The sequence below is a fragment of the Carcharhinus amblyrhynchos genome, chromosome 28, assembly GCF_965287045.1.
Source record: "Carcharhinus amblyrhynchos chromosome 28, sCarAmb.v2.hapA, whole genome shotgun sequence".
Lineage (NCBI taxonomy): Eukaryota > Metazoa > Chordata > Chondrichthyes > Carcharhiniformes > Carcharhinidae > Carcharhinus > Carcharhinus amblyrhynchos.
This window is the reverse complement of record NC_137351.1, coordinates 33,291,374-33,309,741: the sequence shown is the minus strand read 5'-3', so window position 1 is coordinate 33,309,741 and position 18,368 is coordinate 33,291,374. Positions and strand designations below refer to the sequence as shown.

The 18,368-nt window shown below is 48.5% G+C and overlaps 1 protein-coding gene across 1 annotated transcript in view; it reads left to right on the top strand.

Annotated features, from left to right (window-relative positions):
• The window catches only part of fah (fumarylacetoacetate hydrolase (fumarylacetoacetase)), a 59,860-nt gene that overhangs the window by 2,538 nt on the left and 38,954 nt on the right, over positions 1-18,368 (top strand). The window contains exons 2-4 of the mRNA XM_080214005.1: positions 7,552-7,662; positions 11,995-12,116; positions 16,463-16,512. Of these exons, the coding sequence (XP_080070131.1) occupies positions 7,552-7,662; positions 11,995-12,116; positions 16,463-16,512 (283 nt within the window). The remainder of the gene's footprint in view (positions 1-7,551; positions 7,663-11,994; positions 12,117-16,462; positions 16,513-18,368) is intronic.

Here is an 18,368-nt window from a genome sequence, read left to right as displayed (position 1 = left end):
AACCAGGGGCAGGATTGGCAGCAGCCAAACCCTCTTTCTCAATCTGGGACTACCTCTGCTCAGCATCCCATAGGCTCCTAGCTGAGTACACGAGAGATTTATCTGTCCCATCTCTCCAGTGATGTTCCAATATTGCCCCAACCCTGCGAGGTGAGGGTTGCATGTCAAGGTAAGGTCACAGAACAGGAATTCCTGGAGCGTATACCGGATGGTTTTCTGAACTAATACACTGAGGGACCAACAAGGGAACACCCTCCTGAGAAAGGATTGGTTGCCAATCTAGTTGTTGGGGATGAGTGATCATAATATAGTAGAATTCTTTGTCAAGATGGATAGTGAGGTAGTTGATTCTGGAACCAGAGTCCTAAGAACATAAGAAATAGGAGCAGGAGTAGGCCATCTAGCCCTTCGAGCCTGCCCCGCCATTCATAAAGATCATGGCTGATCTGAAGTGGATCAGTTCCACTTTCCTGCTTTCTCCCCATAACCCTTAATTCCCTTGTCTATCAGAAACCTATCTACCCGTGACTTAAATATATTTAGCGAGGCAGCCTCCACCACTTCAACGGGCAGAGAATTCCAGAGATTCACCACCCTTTGAGTGAAGAAGTTCCTCCTCAACTCTGATCTAAACTGCCCCCCCTTATCTTGAGGCTGTGCCCTCTAGTCCTGCTGTCCTTTCTAAGCGGGAAGAATCTCTCTACCTCTACCCTATCCATCCCCTTCATCATCTTATACGTCTCTATAAGATCCCCCCTCAGCCTTCTAAACTCCAACGAGTACAGACCCAGTCTATTCAGCCTCTCTTCATAGTCCAACCCCCTCATTTCCAGTATCAGCCTAGTGAACCTCCTCTGCACTCCCTCCAAGGCCAATATATCCTTCCACAAGTGCAGTGACCAAAACTGCACACAGTACTCCAGTTGCAGCCTCACCAGCGCCCTGTACAGTTGCAGCAAGACCTCCCTGCTTTTATATTCTATCCCCCTCGCTATAAAGGCCAACATCCCATTCGCCTTCCTGATCACCTGCTGCACCTGCAGACTGGGTTTTTGTGACTCATCCTGAAACCTCAGTAAAGGTAACTATGATGGATTGAGATATGAATTGGCCACGACAGACTGGGAAATATTACTGAAAGGAAAGACAGTGGACAGGCAATGGCAGGCATTCAGGGAATGAGTAGGTGAACTCCAGAAGTTGTTTATTCCTGCTTGGCATAAAAGTGGAAAGGGAGCTATGGTTAAACCATGGCTTAAAAGGAAAATTAAGAATAGTATTAGATTCAAAGAGAAAGCACACAAATTGGCAAGGGAAAGCAATAGATGCACAGATTGGGAGCAGTTTAAAATCCAGCAAAGGAGCACCAAGGAATTGATTAAGAAGGGGAAAATAAAGTTTGAAGGTAAGCTAGTGGGGAACGTAAAAACTATAAAAGTTTCTGTAGGTATATAAAGAGAAAAAGATTGACAAAAACAAATGTAGCCCCTTACAGTCAGAAACAGGGGAATTCATAACAGGGAATAAAAGCGGCTGAGGAACTCAATTCGTACTTTGTTTCTGCCTTCACAAAGACATGAATAATATATCGGAAGTTCTGAAGAACACAAGTTTTAGTGAGGAGCTGAAGGAAGTCGGTATTAGTGGAGAAATAGTTCTGGGGTAATTAATGGGGTTGAAGGTAGGTTTGATAATCTTTATCCCAGACTACATAAGGAAATAGTCGATCCAGTGGTAGTCATTTTCCAAAATTCTTTGGACTCTGAATAGTTCCTACTGATTGGAGAGTAGCTCATATAAGCCCACTATTCAAAAAGAGAAGTAGAAGGAAAACAGGGAACTAGTGAGCGAAACATCAGTATTGGCAAAGTTGCTCGGGTCTATTATTAAGGATTTCATAGCTCAGTGTTAGGAAGGCAGTGGTATAATCAGATAAAGTCAGCATCGATTTATGAAAGGGAAATCATGCTTGGCAAATCTACTGGAATTCTTTGAAGATATAACTAGTAGAATTGACCAAGGATGTGGTTTTATTTAGACTTTCAGAAGGCGAGGTCTCACATAACAGACTACTGTGTAAAGTTAAACCACATGGGATGCTTTTAACTCCACATAGTGGTACAGTGGCACAGTGGTTAGTGTTGCTGTCTCACAGTGCCAGGGACCCAGGTTCAATTCTGGCCTCGGGTCACTGTCTGTATAGAATTTAGACATTCTCCCTGTGTCTGCGAGGGTTTCCTCCAGGTATTTCGATTTACTCTCACAGTCAAAAGATGTGCATTGGTCATGTTAAATTGTCCCTTCGTGTCAGGAGCACTAGCAGGGTAAATATGTGGGGAAATGGGGATAGGGCCTGGGTGGGATTATTGTTGGTGCAGGCTCAATGGGCCAAATGGCCTCCTTCAGCATTGTAGGGATTCTGTGACTACTGGTAATGTCTTGCGATAGATCAGAAGCTGGTTAGCAGAAACAGCTGGAATAAAAGAGCCAGTCTTTTTCTGATTGGCAGGCAGCGACTGGTGGGGTACCACAGAGATCTGTGCCAGGACCACAATTGTTCACTTCATATATTCATGATTTGGAAGAGGGAACAGAATGTATTATCTCCAGATTTGCGGATGATACAAAGTTGGGTGGGAAGGTGAGCTGTGAGGAAGATGCAGAGATGCTTCAATGTGATTTGGAAATGCTGAGTGAATGGACACATGCATGGCAGATGCAGTATAATACGTGTAAATGTGAGGTCACCCACTTTGGTAGAGAGGCCAATTATTATTTGAATGGGTGTAAATTAAGAGAAGTGGATACTCAGTGAGACCTTGGTGTCATAGAGGTTTACAGCATAGAAACAGGCCCTTCAGCCCAACTTGTCCATGCACCCACTTTTTACCACTAAGTTGGTCCCAATTGCTCACATTTGGCCCATATCCCTCTATACCCATCTTACCCAGTAACTATCTAAATGCTTTTTAAAAGACAAAATTGTACCACCTCTACTACTACCTCTGGCAGCTTGTTCCAGACACTCACCACCCTCTGCATGAAAAAATTGCCCCCCTGGACCCTTTTGTATCTCTCCCCTCTCACCTTAAACTTATGCACTCTAGTTTTAGACTCCCCTACCTCTGGGAAAAGATGTTGACTATCTAGCTGATCTGTGCCCCTCATTATTTCATAGACCTCCAAAAGATCACCCTAAGCCTTCTATGCTTAAGGAAAAAATGTCTCAGTCTATCCAGCCTCTCCTTATAACTCAAACCATCAAATCCCAGTACCATCTTAGTAAATCTTTTCAGCAATCTTTCTAATTTAACAATACCCTTTCTATAATAGGGTGACCAGAACTGTACACAGTATTCCAAGTGTGGCCTTACCAAAGTCTTGTCCAACTTCAACAAGACGTCCCAACTCCTGTATTCAATATACTGACCAATGCCTCCTTCGGCACCCTGTAGAGTACAGGTCAGCCCTGAGTGTTTCAGCTGCCTGGGGGATCCGGCTAGTTTTAAACCACCCCCCCTCCCCTCTGCTCCTTTCCTATTGGATAATCCTCCACTCACTCAATAGAGGAGCTGATATTCAGTGAGGTCCATGGGAAGATATATTGGTGATTCCTCCATTGCCATCATAACAGTAATCATGAACTATTTGTTGTAAAAAGCCACCTGTTTCACTAATGCCTGTTTAGGGAAGGAAATCTGCTGCCTTTACCCAGCCTGGCCTACACATGAGTCCAGACCCACAACAATGTAGTTGACTGTTTAATAGAAAAATGCTCTCTGAAATAGCCCAGAAAGCCACTCGGTTCAGGGGCAATTAGGAATGGACAAATCAGTATTTGCCCAGCCAGCAAAGCTCATATCCCATGAAACAATGTTTTAAAAATGACAAAATTGGCCTGGAAACAGTTAGAGTAATTGAAGATCATTTTGCTTCAAAGCAGTGGAAGGTTTTCTGAGATAGAGAGAACATAAGAACATAAGAAATAGGAGCAGGAGTAGGCCATCTAGCCCTTCGAGCCTGCCCCGCCATTCAATAAGATCATGGCTGATCTGTCGTGGCTCAGTTCCACATTCCCGCCCTCTCCCCATAACCCTTAATCCCCTCTGCACTCCCTCCAAGGCCAAAATACCCTTGCGTAAGTACAGCGCCCAAAACTGCACACAGTACTCCAGCTGCGGCCTCACCAATGCCCTATACAGCCGCAGCAAGACCTCCCTACTTTTATATCTAATCCCCCTCGCTATGAAGGCCAGCATCCCATTTGCCTTCCTGACCACCTGCTGCACCTGCAGGCTGGGTTTTTGCGACTCATGCACAAGGACCCCGAGGTCCCTCTGCACCGTCGCCTGCTGCAGTTTTTCGCCATGTAAGTAATAGTCCTTCCTACCATTATTCCTACCAAAGTGGACCACCTCGCACTTGCCAACATTAAATTCCATTTGCCAGTTCCTGGCCCATTCGCCCAGCCTATCTAGATCCTTCTGCAGAGATCTCAAAAGAAATATGCTGCCAGAAAGAGAAAGAGCAGCTCTTCCAAATCTACTCTCCCTGGATGCCAAAGAGGCAAAAAAAGAGCAAATGATAAAGACGTTAGCTGTTGCTCGTCTCCACTGCTCAAGCTTTAATAACTCAGTCATTTGAGGTCCGAGACTGATTAATTTATTCATTAATTAGTATACTCTGATATAGATGTATGTTATTGCCTTAACAGTATTGGTAAAATTGCAGAACTTTGCTAAGGGCCCATTCGGAATCCCGTACAGTATCAGATCAATTCGGCTGAAAAGGATCATTTCGCCTCTCAGGGTTCAGCTATCTAGAAAGACCTCAACATCCAAACGGTTCAGGGTTTTATATTTCCAAGTATAATTCCAACCTCGTATTTTTTCACCCAACTCCCTGATATAAGGACCTCCGTTTACCTTTTCCAGTTTGAAGTTTTGCCCCCAATACTTTGCAGCCACACCCGGCCAGCCTTTACTTTAATGCTTCCTGGTAACCCTGAGCAATGATGTGGAGATTCCGATTATCATATAAACTGGTTGGACTTTAACCTGGTGTTGTGAGCCTCCTTACTGTGTTAACCCTGAGCGACACATAGGCCAGACCCCTCGGCTTATCACTGCCTCACTAGCGCCATCTGAAGTCCAAAATAAATGTCTTATTACCCAGGGTCAGTTCAATTTTACTTTTCACCAATGCCATAACAATCCAGTAGGTCAGGATTTCTACATCCTGCATCGTTTAAGATGGAATGTTCTAGAACTGCTGGTGCATGTGCTGGGGTGGCACAGTGGTTAGCACTGCTGCTTCACAGCTCCAGGGTCCCGGGTTTGATTCCCGGCTTGGGTCACTGTCTGTGAGGAGTTTGCACATTCTCCTCGTGTCTGCGTGGGTTTCCTTCGGGTGCTCCGGTTTCCTCCCACAGTCCAAAGATGTGCGGGTTAGGTTGATTGGCCATGCTAAGAAATTGCCCCTTAGTGTCCAGGGATGTGTAGGTTAGAGGGATTAGTGGGTATATGGGGGTAGGGCCTGGGTGGGATTGTGGTTGGTACAGACTCGATGGGCTGAAGGGCCTCTTTCTGCACTTTCTATGAGTCTACGATGAATAGGCTCAGTAGAGCTTGTTCTGAAGACATTTTTGGCCATATTCTCCGCAAGGAGCTGGCTTAAATTGAGAAGATAATCAAACAGCTTAAGAAGGTTCATAAGTAGATCATAGAACCTGACAGTGCAGAAAGAGGCCCTTCGGCCCATCGAGTCTGCACTGAACACAATCCCACCCAGGCCCTACCCCCATATTATACCCACTAATCCCTCTAACCTACACATCCCTGGGCACTAAGGGGCAATTTCTTACCATGGCCAATCAACCTGACCCGCACATCTTTGGACTGTGGGAGGAAACCGGAGCACCCGGAGGAAACCCACGCAGGCACGAGGAGAATGTGCAAACTCCACACAGACAGTGACCCGAGCCAGGAATCGAACCCAGGACCCTGGAGCTGTGAAGCAGCAGTACTAACCCACTGTGCTGCCCAAGTACTAGTCAGAGTGCAGCTGTACATAAAAGTACATGCACAGATTGTAAGTGGGTACATTCTCAATGGCCCTGTAACTGACACTGCAGGAAATTGCACAATGTAGGAAGTACAGAGCTGGGCAGATCTGAGTTAATGGTGTGTCTTTGACAGCGTCTAACACTAACGGGAAACCTAGGGTAGGTGTGTCTGTCATCAGTGGGTCACAAGATTGAAATTGGACTTGTTCACTAACCATGAGTCCATGATTAAGATTAAATACATTGAATACATGCTGAATATTTCACAATGAGTTATAGAAAATGCTCAAACATTCTTATATTGATTATTTCAAACGGTAAAGAGAAGAAATATTTACATTTTGATTGGACACACGGTCTCACAGTCAGTGTGAGCAATCAGTACTCCTCATTTCACTTGCCCTTGTTTTGTGTACAAATCCCTTCAGACACACTGAAAGGAAAATGAAGACTGGAACTGGTGGTGCAGGAGTGGGAGAAGGCAGGACTTGGTCATGGGCAATGGTCAACAAAATGTCTCACAGGCCACACTAAAAATCTTGATAGGCCCAGAACTGCTCTAAGGTACTTCCTCTCCTCCCAGCTTTTTATTGCCCCTCTAGTGAAGTTCTCACTGATATCCCTGACAGTGCCAATCTGCTGATTTGATTTTATAATTAAACCTAGTTAACGAATGTAGCAGGCCAACCCAACCCAGTGAAGCCCTGTTTGGCTCAGTTCTGCTCATTTCTGTCCAGTAATAAGTCTCACGGCACCAGGTTAAAGTCCAACAGGTTTATTTGGTAGTAAACACCACTAGCTTTCGGGGGTTTTTCCCTTTCGTCAGGTGAGTGGGAGTTCTGATCACAAACAGTGATGCTGTTTCTCATCACAAACAGAGATGCTGTTTATGATCAGAACTCCCACTCAGTTGACAAAGGGACAAACCCCGAAAGCTAGTGGTGTTTACTACCAAATAAACCTGTTGGATTTTAACCTGGTGTCGTGAGACTTCTGACTGTGTTTACCCCAGTCCAACGCCGGCATCTCCACATCGTGACTTTTCTGTCCAGACCAGACCAGACCACCACAGACTGTGTCTAGCCTGGTCTAGCCCCGTCAGTGCTCTGAGCTCATCCAGTGCTGTCCAGTCTAACCCCGTCCAGTCCAGTCTTGTCCTTGCCTGACCTTTATGTTTGTGCTTCTGAGCGGGGTCAGTGAATTGCGATGACAACTGCTGGGTCCCGTTCGCTGTTATTTTCCTGTAGATTGTATGAGCTTCTGACTAATTCAGGCCAGGCTGGGTGTGTGGGCCTCCTGCACTGAATGGCTGAGGGGTCTCCAATCGATGGGTGAAATGTTCAGCAGCAGGAATCTGTATAATTGGGAGTAGTGGGAATTATAACAGGACAGGAATTGTTCCTGTCCTAGGGTTAGCTTCAAGTGGGAATTCTCAAACTTCCCTTTCAATACTTGCCTCATTCCCTGCTTTCTTTTTCTCCCTCCAGCCCACCCATAGAATTGGCGTTGCCATTGGAGACCAGATCTTAGACCTCAGCGTTGTTAAACATCTCTTCACCGGCTCAACTCTCTCCAAACGTCAAGATGTTTTTGCCCAGGTAACACCCACCGGTCACTGGAATTAGGGGCTTTTTGTTTCTCGCTGTAAGGTTGAACCCGTTCGAAACCTTGGTAATTATTGGGCTACTCCTGACTGAAAGAAAGAATCTGCATTTTTATAGCCCCTTTTACAATCGCAGGACGTCCCAAAGTGTCTTACGGTAAATGAGCTGTAAGTGCAGTCACCGTGGTAACGTAGGGACCCCCACCAGCTAGGGATGATGGGTACCCGAGCTGCTGTATTGATGTTGATTGGACGGGGCGCTGGGGACAACTTTGAGTCGTGGTGCAGAGTCTGGTCAAAGGGTCATTCAGGGTCTCGGCATCACCCGAAATAGACCTGCCCTGCCCTCCGTCAGTACCACACTGGGCTGGCAACTCGACTTTGTGTTCTGGCCTTGATAGAGACTGTTCCCACCAAGGTTCAAACTCTCCGAGCCAAGGTGAACACTTCAGAAAGTAAATAGCTGGCATATATTCACTAACACCATTACCCAGCGAGGCGCGATACTGATTAACCAGTGGAGAGTTATCTTTACGCAAACAAGCATTTATTTCATTAGCAACATTGAAGAAGATTAGAGGGAGAAAAGTAAGGAGCTGTGACCTCGATGTGACGGGGGTCAGTGTTTGAGGTCGCACTCACTGGTGGGGAGACTGGGAGCTGTGACCTCGATGTGACGGGGGTCAGTGTTTGAGGTCGCACTCACTGGTGGGGAGACTGGGAGCTGTGACCTCAGTGTGACGGGGGTCAGTGTTTGAGGTCGCACTCACTGGTGGGGAGACTGGGAGCTGTGACCTCAGTGTGACGGGGGTCAGTGTTTGAGGTCGCACTCACTGGTGGGGAGACTGGGAGCTGTGACCTCGATGTGACGGGGGTCAGTGTTTGAGGTCGCACTCACTGGTGGGGAGACTGGGAGCTGTGACCTCAGTGTGACGGGGGTCAGTGTTTGAGGTCGCACTCACTGGTGGGGAGACTGGGAGCTGTGACCTCAATGTGACGGGGGTCAGTGTTTGAGGTCGCACTCACTGGTGGAGAGACAGGGAGCTGTGACCTCAATGTGACGGGGGTCAGTGTTTGAGGTCGTACTCACTGGTGGGGAGACTGGGAGCTGTGACCTCGATGTGACGGGGGTCAGTGTTTGAGGTCGCACTCACTCGTGGGGAGACTGGGAGCTGTGATCTCAATGTGACGGGGGTCAGTGTTTGAGGTCGCACTCACTGGTGGAGAGACAGGGAGCTGTGATCTCAATGTGACGGGGGTCAGTGTTTGAGGTTGCACAAACTGGTGGAGAGACTGGGAGCTGTGATCTCAATGTGACGGGGGTCAGTGTTTGAGGTCGCACTCACTCGTGGGGAGACTGGGAGCTGTGATCTCAGTGTGACGGGGGTCAGTGTTTGAGGTCGCACAAACTGGTGGAGAGCCTCATTGTCCAGATGGGAAACATCACCTACACTGACCTACGCTGTGGGTCAGCCGTTCAACACCAGCATCTGCCCAAATGTTTTAAATGAATTTAGCCTATTTGTGCTGCCAACACTACCTCTGGTTCCTGAATTACATCCTGTCGTACCGTCCTGTAGCAAGTCTCCATATTATACTCAGTCCGTGAGTAACTTATGATCTTCTTGAGTAAATGGTGGTAAGCTTTTTCCGCTATTAGAAATGGATAGAACGAGGGGTCACGGGCTTAGGGTGAGGGGGGCTAGGTATAAGACAAATATTAGAGGGCAGTTTTTCACGCAAAGGGTAGTGGGGGTGTGGAATGCACTGCCGAGTAAGGTGGTGGAAGCAGGCACGCTAGGGTTGTTTAAGAGTCACTTAGACAGCCACATGAGCGGGCTACATATAGGGGGATATAGTAGGCCTTACTAAACATTGTAGGCTTGGGAATACGTTTTGCCTCAGGGATGTTACAGTCTTTGCCTGTTTAATAATGAATTTTTTTGTCTCCACAGGCATTTAAGTCCAGCAAGGGGCATGCATGCGGCAGGTTGTAGTGGGCTGCTCTTGGATGTTGCTTCGGGAGTTGCCTATTGCTTCATGTCGTTAGTGTGCTTAAACTGGACCATCTCGAGGGCAACATGACAGCTCAGAGACTATCTCTGTTACTGTGCGGACACATGGATTTGGGCCTGTGTCTGTGGGAGTTTGCACGTTCTCCCCGTGGTTGCGTGGGTTTCCTCCGGGTACTCCGGTTTCCTCCCACATCCCCAAAGATGTGCTTTTAGGCTGATTGATTGGGTACTAAATTGTCCCTAAATTGGACCTCCCTGATCCTCGCACATTAGGCGTAGACTAAAATCATGAATAGGACACTGAGACAGTGGGACGGCAGCGCGGGCTCGTTGGGCCGAAGGGCCTGTTTCCCGTGCTGTGTTGTTCTTTGTTCTGCTGCACCCAGCCAGGAGCACACTCCAGGACAGAGACTCGATATTATTCAGCACTGGAGAGGTGATGTGATTAGAAGATGCTGAATCAGTGATTAAAGTGGTTGACGTTGAAGATAGGTTTACGTTCCCTAACGATGACAATTCATTGGTGATATTCTGCTGTGAGAGTCTGGGCACCAAAGGACTGTCAGCATCAACCAGAACTGAACATTTCCTTAAGCCAAGGGCAAGTTAGGTCTAGCCCTTCATGGGGAAAAGAGTTCTCAGTCGAACAACGGCAACCTCTATTGTGTAGAAGTGTTAACATCCCGAGCTGCTTCTAGGAGGGATTTCAGAATAAAGTCAACAGTAAAGGACAGGACAATCCATAGATTCGCTCTAATGCAGAAGGAGACCATTTGGCCCATCGAGTCTGCACTGACTCTCCGAAAGAGAATCCCACACAGGAACACACTCCCACTCTATTCCCATAAACCTGAGCATTTGCCATGGCGAATCCACCGAACCAGCACGACTTTGGACTGTGGGAGGAAACCAGAGCACCCGGAGGAAACCCACGCAGACACGGGGAGAATGTGCAAACTCCACACAGACCGTCACCCAAGGCCGGAATTGAACCCAGGTTCCTGGCAGCAGCACTAACCACTGTGCCACCATGCTGCCCTAATAAGCTTGATCAAAGCTGGACATTGCAAGGAGGATTGGAAAGGAGGAGATGCAATGCAGAGAGTTAGAGAGAAAATTCCGGAGCTTCGAATCAAGGCACTGAAGAAATGAGGGACATGGTGAGGGAGGGGAGGGGTGAGTGAGGGGGGTGGGGGGGAGGTGGGGGGACGGTGCTGAATTAGGGGAGCATAGAAATCTCTGTCAGATCACATGACTGAGAAGTAAGAGAGATCTTGGAGGGGAAGTGGCTCCGATCTCGTGTTGAGGTCCAAATGTGTAAATACGCACTGTCTATAAAGGGAAATGGGTTTGAGACAGACACAAGCAGCGTACTTTGGAAGAATAGACAATCCCTGTCTGGGTCCTGACCACACAGTGAAACATCTATCACGCGTCTGAGCTGCCAATTGGATTCCAAGGTTTATAACTGTGGGAAGATTGCTTCTGTGTTTCCAGAAAAATGTCATTGAATTAGTGACTTCCAATGAAAATAAGAACATAAGAACATAAGAAATAGGAGCAGGAGTCGGCCATCTAGCCCTTCGAGCCTGCCCCGCCATTCAATAAGATCATGGCTGATCTGTCGTGGCTCAGTTCCACATTCCCGCCCTCTCCCCATAACCCTTAATCCCCTCTCTTATCAAAAACCCATCAACCCGCGTCTTAAAAATATTTAGCGAGGCAGCCTCCACCACTTCAACGGGCAGAGAATTCCAGAGATTCACCACCCTTTGAGTGAAGAAGTTCCTCCTCAACTCCGTTCTAAACCACCCCCCCTTTATCTTGAGGCTGTGCCCCCTAGTCCTACTGTCCTTTCTGAGCGGGAAGAGTCTCTCCACCTCTATCCTATCCATCCCATTCATCATCTTGTACGTCTCAATGAGATCTCCTCTCATTCTTCTAAACTCTAACGAGTACAATCCTAGTTTATTCAGCCTCTCCTCATAGCTCAACCCCCTCAACTCCGGCATCAGCCTAGTAAACCTCCTCTGCACTCCCTCCAAGGCCAAAATATCCTTGCGTAAGTACGGCGCCCAAAACTGCACACAGTACTCCAGCTGCGGCCTCACCAATGCCCTATACAGCTGCAGCAAGACCTCCCTACTTTCATATTCAATCCCCCTCGCTATGAAGGCCAGCATCCCATTCGCCTTCCTGACCACCTAAAATGTGAGTTTAAATCATAGAATGATGTATCAGGGAAGTAGGCTATCCTGCATATAGCTTCGTGAAACTTAATGGTTTTCAAATTTTGCCTGTGTGTCTTGCAGCCGACCCTTAACTCCTTCATGGCCCTTGGCCACGAGGCCTGGAGGGAAGCTCGAGCCTTTCTCCAGCAACTCCTGTCAGCTGACGAATCAACGCTCCGGGACAACAAAGACCTGAGGAAAAAGTGAGGAAGTTTACACGGAAAATTAACGTTTTAAATTTAACATTAAGCTGGATGAGCGTTGGTTGATGCTTTGCTGGAGCTGCTACTGATTGGTTGGTAGGTTACTCAAGGGCAGTGTATTAATTCAGAAGAAAAACATTGCCACATAAACCCTTCTAACAACAACTTGTACTTAGATAGTGCCTTTAAACATCAAAGGAACAGAATCCCACTAATGTTTCCACTGAGCCTCACGAATGACATGAGGCTCATTGACCCAAACCTTGGTTAAAGAGGGAGGTTAGAAAGAATCTTCACTGAATCAGAGAATATTCACAGCGCTGAAGAAAGCCGTTTGGCCCATCATGTCTGCACCAGCTCTCCAAACAAGCATCATGATTGAGTGCCATTCCCCCATCTCTGCATCATTGTTTCTATTCAGATAATCATCCAACACCGTCTCGAATGCCTCGATTGAATCTACCTCCATCACACTTCCAGGGACAGTGCATTCCAAACCCCAACCACACACTGTGTGGAAGAGTCTTTTCTCACATCACATTTGATTCTTTTGCAAATCTGTGCCCTCTCATTCTCGATCCTTTTACAAGTGGGAACAGTTTCTCCCTACCTACTCCACCCAATCCTCTTACGATCTTGAATATCTCTATCAAATTTCCTCTTAGCCTTTTTCACTCCGAGGGGAACAGTCCCAACCTCCCTGATCTATCCTCGAAAGTGAAGTTTCTCAGCCCTGGAACCATTCTTGTAAACCTCTCCTGCACTCTGTATAGAACATAAAACCCTACACTGCAGAAAGAGGCCCTTCGGCCCATCAAGTCTGCACCAAACACAATCCTACCCAGGCCCTATCCCCATGTCCCTACATATTATACCCACTAATCCCTCTAACCTCTGCATCCCTGGATACTAAGGGACAATTTCTTAGCATGGCCAATCAACCTAACCCGCACATCTTTAGACTGTGGGAGGAAACCCACACAGACACGAGGAGAATGTGCAAACTCCACACAGACAGTGACCCGAGCTGGGAATCGAACCCAGGACCCTGGAGCTGTGAAGCAGCAGTGCTAACCACCGTGCTACCGTGCCTCTCTCCAATGTGTTCACATCCTTCCTCTAGTGTGGGGCCCAGAGCTGTACACAATATTCCAGCTGCGATATAACTAGTGTCTGTATAAGTTCAGCATAACCCCCTTGCTCTTGTACTCTATGCCCCAATTAATAAAGCCCAGAACACTTTATTTATTAACTCTCTCTCCACCTGCCCTGTCATCTACAATGATGTACGCACGTATACATCCAGCTTCCTCTGATCCTGCACCCGTTTAGGAGTTGTACCCCTTATTTTGTGTTGTGTCTCCTTGTCCTTCCAGCCAAAATGCATCGCCTCACACTCTCTGCGTCGACCCTCCTCTGCCACCTGTCTGCCCACTCCACCAACTTGTTCATGTCCTTCTGAGCTTCTAGTCTGTCTTCTCTCACGTTCTTCCCATTCCATGCAAGCAATAATGTTCACTTCCTGATGGGGTCTTTCTGCCCCAGAGACAACCCCCCCCCCATCTCGTTACGATACCATCTGAATGGCGTGACCTGTTCCTGAGGTGAGGGGATCGACACTCTCTCTGAGAAACCCCAAAAAGTGGATATGAAACACAAAGCAGCGTTTCAGCATCCTTTCTTTGTTTCGGGGCAAAGTTTGGGGGAAGTTTACTTAGCGTCAACTAAAGGAATTGACGTAGGGTCAATGCTGAACTTTGACTGAGTTGGTGACTTGATGTTAAAACAAAGGGCCCGATTTCGCCATCAAGTTGCCCCTGTTTTGGGCGCGAAAACTTGGTAAAGTTGACCGTGAGGCGAGTGGCACCATCCATGCCCGCCTCTGTGCCCGCTCCCAGTGGTTGTAAGTGGCCACTGTCTGGACCATGCCCAAAACGGGCACGAGGTCGATTTAAATGTATTTGCATATATTTAAATTGATCTAATGGGCCGTACAGCCAAACTTACCAGCACTTCCCCCTTTACCATCGCGTTCGCTCGCCCAGATTCACTGCAAAATAGACATGATCCGCAAAGGCCTTGCTAAATATATTTAAGACGCGGGTTGATAGGTTTTTGGTAGGCAAGGGAATTAAGGGTTATGGGGAGAGGGCGGGAAAGTGGAACTGAGACACGACAGATCAGCCATGATCTTATTGAATGGCGGGGCAGGCTCGAAGGGCTAGATGGCCTACTCCTGCTCCTATTTCTTATGTTATTATGTTGGGCGTTTCCAGCTCCTGAGGAGGAAAGTTCAGAGCTCCCGGCGCCTCTCCGACTCAGATCAGTGGTGGGGAGGGGAGGGGCGGGGTGGGGGATGCGGAGGCAGGTCAGGTTGCTCTCTGGTGGAGGGGAGAGAGACGTGTCAGATGGTTCTCTGACAGGGGGAGTCAGGGGCAGCGGGGTCCGCTGCCACTCTGCTTGCGATCGGTGGGGAGAAGGGTGGGTCCACTGCCACTCTGCATTTGATCGGTTTGGGAGGGAGCGCTGCTGGGGGGGGCTGGATAGCAGGGGGATGGGGGGATAAGGGAGTAACGTTGTGGGAGTGGGGCAGTGTCAGTGGGGGCCAGGGGGTGTCACTATCCAGCCCAAGGGCGATGTGACAGGGGAGTGTTCTTGTTTATTTTTGCACGGTTGAAAGCTCTGATTGGAGCTGCAACATTTCGGGTGCGTTAAGCCCCGTCTACAGGCGTCTGCAGCGCGAATAGGAATCGCTGATAATTTTTCAGGCTGAGTGTGTATGCGGTTACCGGAGAACAGGTCTAAAAGTTGGATCTGAAACACGTCCAGAACTTGGGCGGCACGGTAGCACAGTGGGTTAGCACTGCTGCTTCACAGCTCCAGGGTCCTGGGTTCGATTCCTGGCTCGGGTCACTGTCTGTGTGGAGTTTGCACATTCTCCTCATGTCTGCGTGGGTTTCCTCCGGGTGCTCCGGTTTCCTCCCACAGTCCAAAGATGTGCGGGTTAGGTTGATTGGCCATGCTAAAATTGTCCCTCAGTGTCCTGCAATGTGTAGGTTAGAGGGATTAGCGGGTAAAATATGTAGGGATATGGGGGTAGGGCCTGGGTGGGATTGTGTTCAGTGCAGACTCGATGGGCCGAAGGGCCTCTTTCTGCACTGTAGGGTTCGATGATTCTAGAACTTAGAATGAAAATGGTAAATCAGGCCCAAAGCCTCTCATATAATATATTGCTCTCATGATGGCTCCCACTAGGTCCGACTAAAGACCCAAAACCACAACAATCTAGGGCACTCTATATTGAGAGCATGAAATATGGGTACAGTACGCCACTGAGAGATCTCTGGAGAGCCTGAGCCGAACTACCCAAATACAGGGACACACAGCAAGGCTAGGGAATGGGAAACCCCGAGCCCAGGGTTTCTCAGCCCTGGCCTGTGATCCTCAAGGATCCTTGGGAACCAAATGAGAGGAGGCCTCACCATCTGGAAGAAGTAGCACAACGGTTAGCCCTGCGGCCTTGGTCACTGTCTGTGTGGAGTTTGCACGTTCTCCCCATGTGTCTGCATGGGATTCCTCCGGGTGCTCCGGTTTCCTCCCAAAGTCCAAAGATGTGCAGGATAGGTGAATTGGCCATGCTAAATTACCCCTTAGTTTTATTTCAGGATGTGTAGGCTGGGTAGATTGGCCATGGTTGGTACATGGAGTTACGAGGTAGGGCAGTGGAGGAGAGTCTGGGGTGGGGAGGGGGGATGCTCTTTTGGAGAGTCAGTCCAGACTCAATGGGCCAAATGGCCTCCCATAGCATTGTAGGCATTCTATGTGGAAGTGCAGCCCACTGGGGACCAAGTGGAAATTATGCCATCTTGAAAGACATGAGTTGCCTCTTCATAAATGGGCCCCAGGGAAGTATTGCTGCAGTCTCTCAGACTGTGAGAGTTGAATCAGCATCTTTTGTTTCTGTCACCTTCACCATGTGTATAGGGCAGAATATAGGATGAAACATATGGATTCAGACCACAGCACGGTAGCACAGTGGGTTAGCACTGCTGCTTCACAGCTCCAGGGTCCTGGGTTCGATTCCCAGCTCGGGTCGCTGTCTGTGTGGAGTTTGCACATTCTCCTCGTGTCTGCGTGGGTTTCCTCCGAGTACTCCAGTTTCCTCCCGCAGTCCAAAGATGTGCGGGTTAGGTTGATTGGCCATGCTAAAATTGATCCTTAGTGTCCTGGGATATGTGGGGGTAGGGCCTGGGTGGGATTGTGGTCAGTACAGACTCGAAGGGCCTCCTTGTGTACTGTAGGGTTGTATGAATTGTGTATTCCTATAAACTCTGTCTGTTTTACAGAGCGTTCGTGCCCCAGTCTTCAGCCAGCATGCATCTTCCTGCACACATTGGTATGTTGGATTTCTAACTACAGTTCAGTTGGCAGAGTGACGGCTGGTGAGTCTTAGAAAGGCCATCATGGATCAGGAGGGCTGAATGGCCTATTTCTACAGCAAATACTGGAAAATCTCAGCAGGCCTGGCAGCATCTGTGGAGAGAGAACAGAGCTAACCTTTCCAGTCTGGATGACAATTGAAAATCGGATAAGGGTCACCCGGACTGGAAACATTGGTTCTATTCTCTCCCCACAGATGCTGTCAGATCCGCTGAGATTTTCTGTTTTTATTTCAGATTCCAGCGCCCACAGTATTTTGCTTTAATTTTGGCCAAGTTCTATGTCCTTGCCTCCTTTTATAAAATGCGGGGAAAAGTAAGCAACTGGTTCACCCGGTCTGTCCCCCTGCAATCACCCACCTCGATTTCCCCCTGGCCCGTTCTGTAATTCAGCTAACATTGAAATGATTGCAAACGCTGGCCAAGTTTTAATCGCAAATTATATCTGGGTGAGATGTGAGATTCTGACATCTTCTGCGCCAGTTTCACAAAACCATCGCAGGAAACTGGCTCCTTCTGCAAAACTGAGCGTCAGGGATCTGAATTGGAGCTTGCACATTCTCCTCGTGTCTGCGTGGGTTTCCTCCGGGTGCTCCGGTTTCCTCCCACAAAGTCCAAAGATGTGTGGGTTAGGTTGATTGGCCGTGCTAAGTAATTGCCCCTTAGTGTCCAGGGACGTGTAGGTTAGAGGGATTAGTGGGTATAATATGTAGGGATATGGGGGTAGGGCCTGGGTGGGATTGTGTTCGATGGGCTGAAGGGCCTCTTTCTGCACTGTCGGGTTCTATGATTCTATAACTGGCCGTGCCTCTGAGTAAATCCATCTCCTTCAGCGTCTCCACTGATTTCCGGGCTATGAGGAGTCTCCAGAAATTGAAGGGATCCTTTCTGGGTACGAGGCTACATTTGGCAAAGCTTTTGAATGCACTTTTGATTTTTATTTAGCAAGAAAATATCTGCTTTCCCCGGCGGGAACTAGAAATGCAATTTACAAAGCTCTTTGAGGTCAGGTTAATTACAGGTGGTGTATTGACACTCTGGTTAAAAACGGAGACGCACTGATCACCAGTTTAAAGCCTTGTGTTCAGAGGCAGCCACAGTCTGAGACTGGAGCAGACTGGGTGACACTGGGTGAGTCTCGGTCTCCAGGCTGCTGTTCTTCCGCCTCCCCCCACACCCCCCCTCCCCCACCCCCCCCCCGCCGAACACTTCTGAGTTAAAATCCCCCCCCCCCAGTGTCAGGGGCACAGCAATGTGTGAAAACTACAGACAGGAGCTCACGCTCCCGGTTGCCTAGTGACAGTGTATTTCCCATGGATACGGTGCCAGCTGATTTCAGCAGATAGACACAGCTCTCGGCAACCGAGGAGGCTTTTCCTCAAAGAGATTTCACGAGCAATCTTCAATCAAGCCAACCCAAGACATTTCCGAGTCTGGTGTACTCAGTGATGCAGCTTTCCCAGTGCGGAACTAAACCTATAACCTGGAGACAGGCACAGCACCGTCCCCGACACACAGCACAATGTCTCTCACTCTCCACACGAACAAACCGATCGATTCCTACTGCCCCGGCCTCACCAACCCCCTGGAAATCAACTCCACACCCTCCCATCGAGCCACCATCCTCCTACATTGAACAGAGTCTTCCCTCCCTCTCACCTCCTCCCTGTGCCCCCCTCCTCTGCCTCAACTCCTCCCCATCCCCCCTTCTCCATCTCCCTCCCTTGATCCCTGTCCTCCTCCTCTCCCCTCCCTCTCCCATCCTCTCTATGCCACCCTCTCCTCTCCCCTCCCTCCCTCTCCCCTCCCTCCC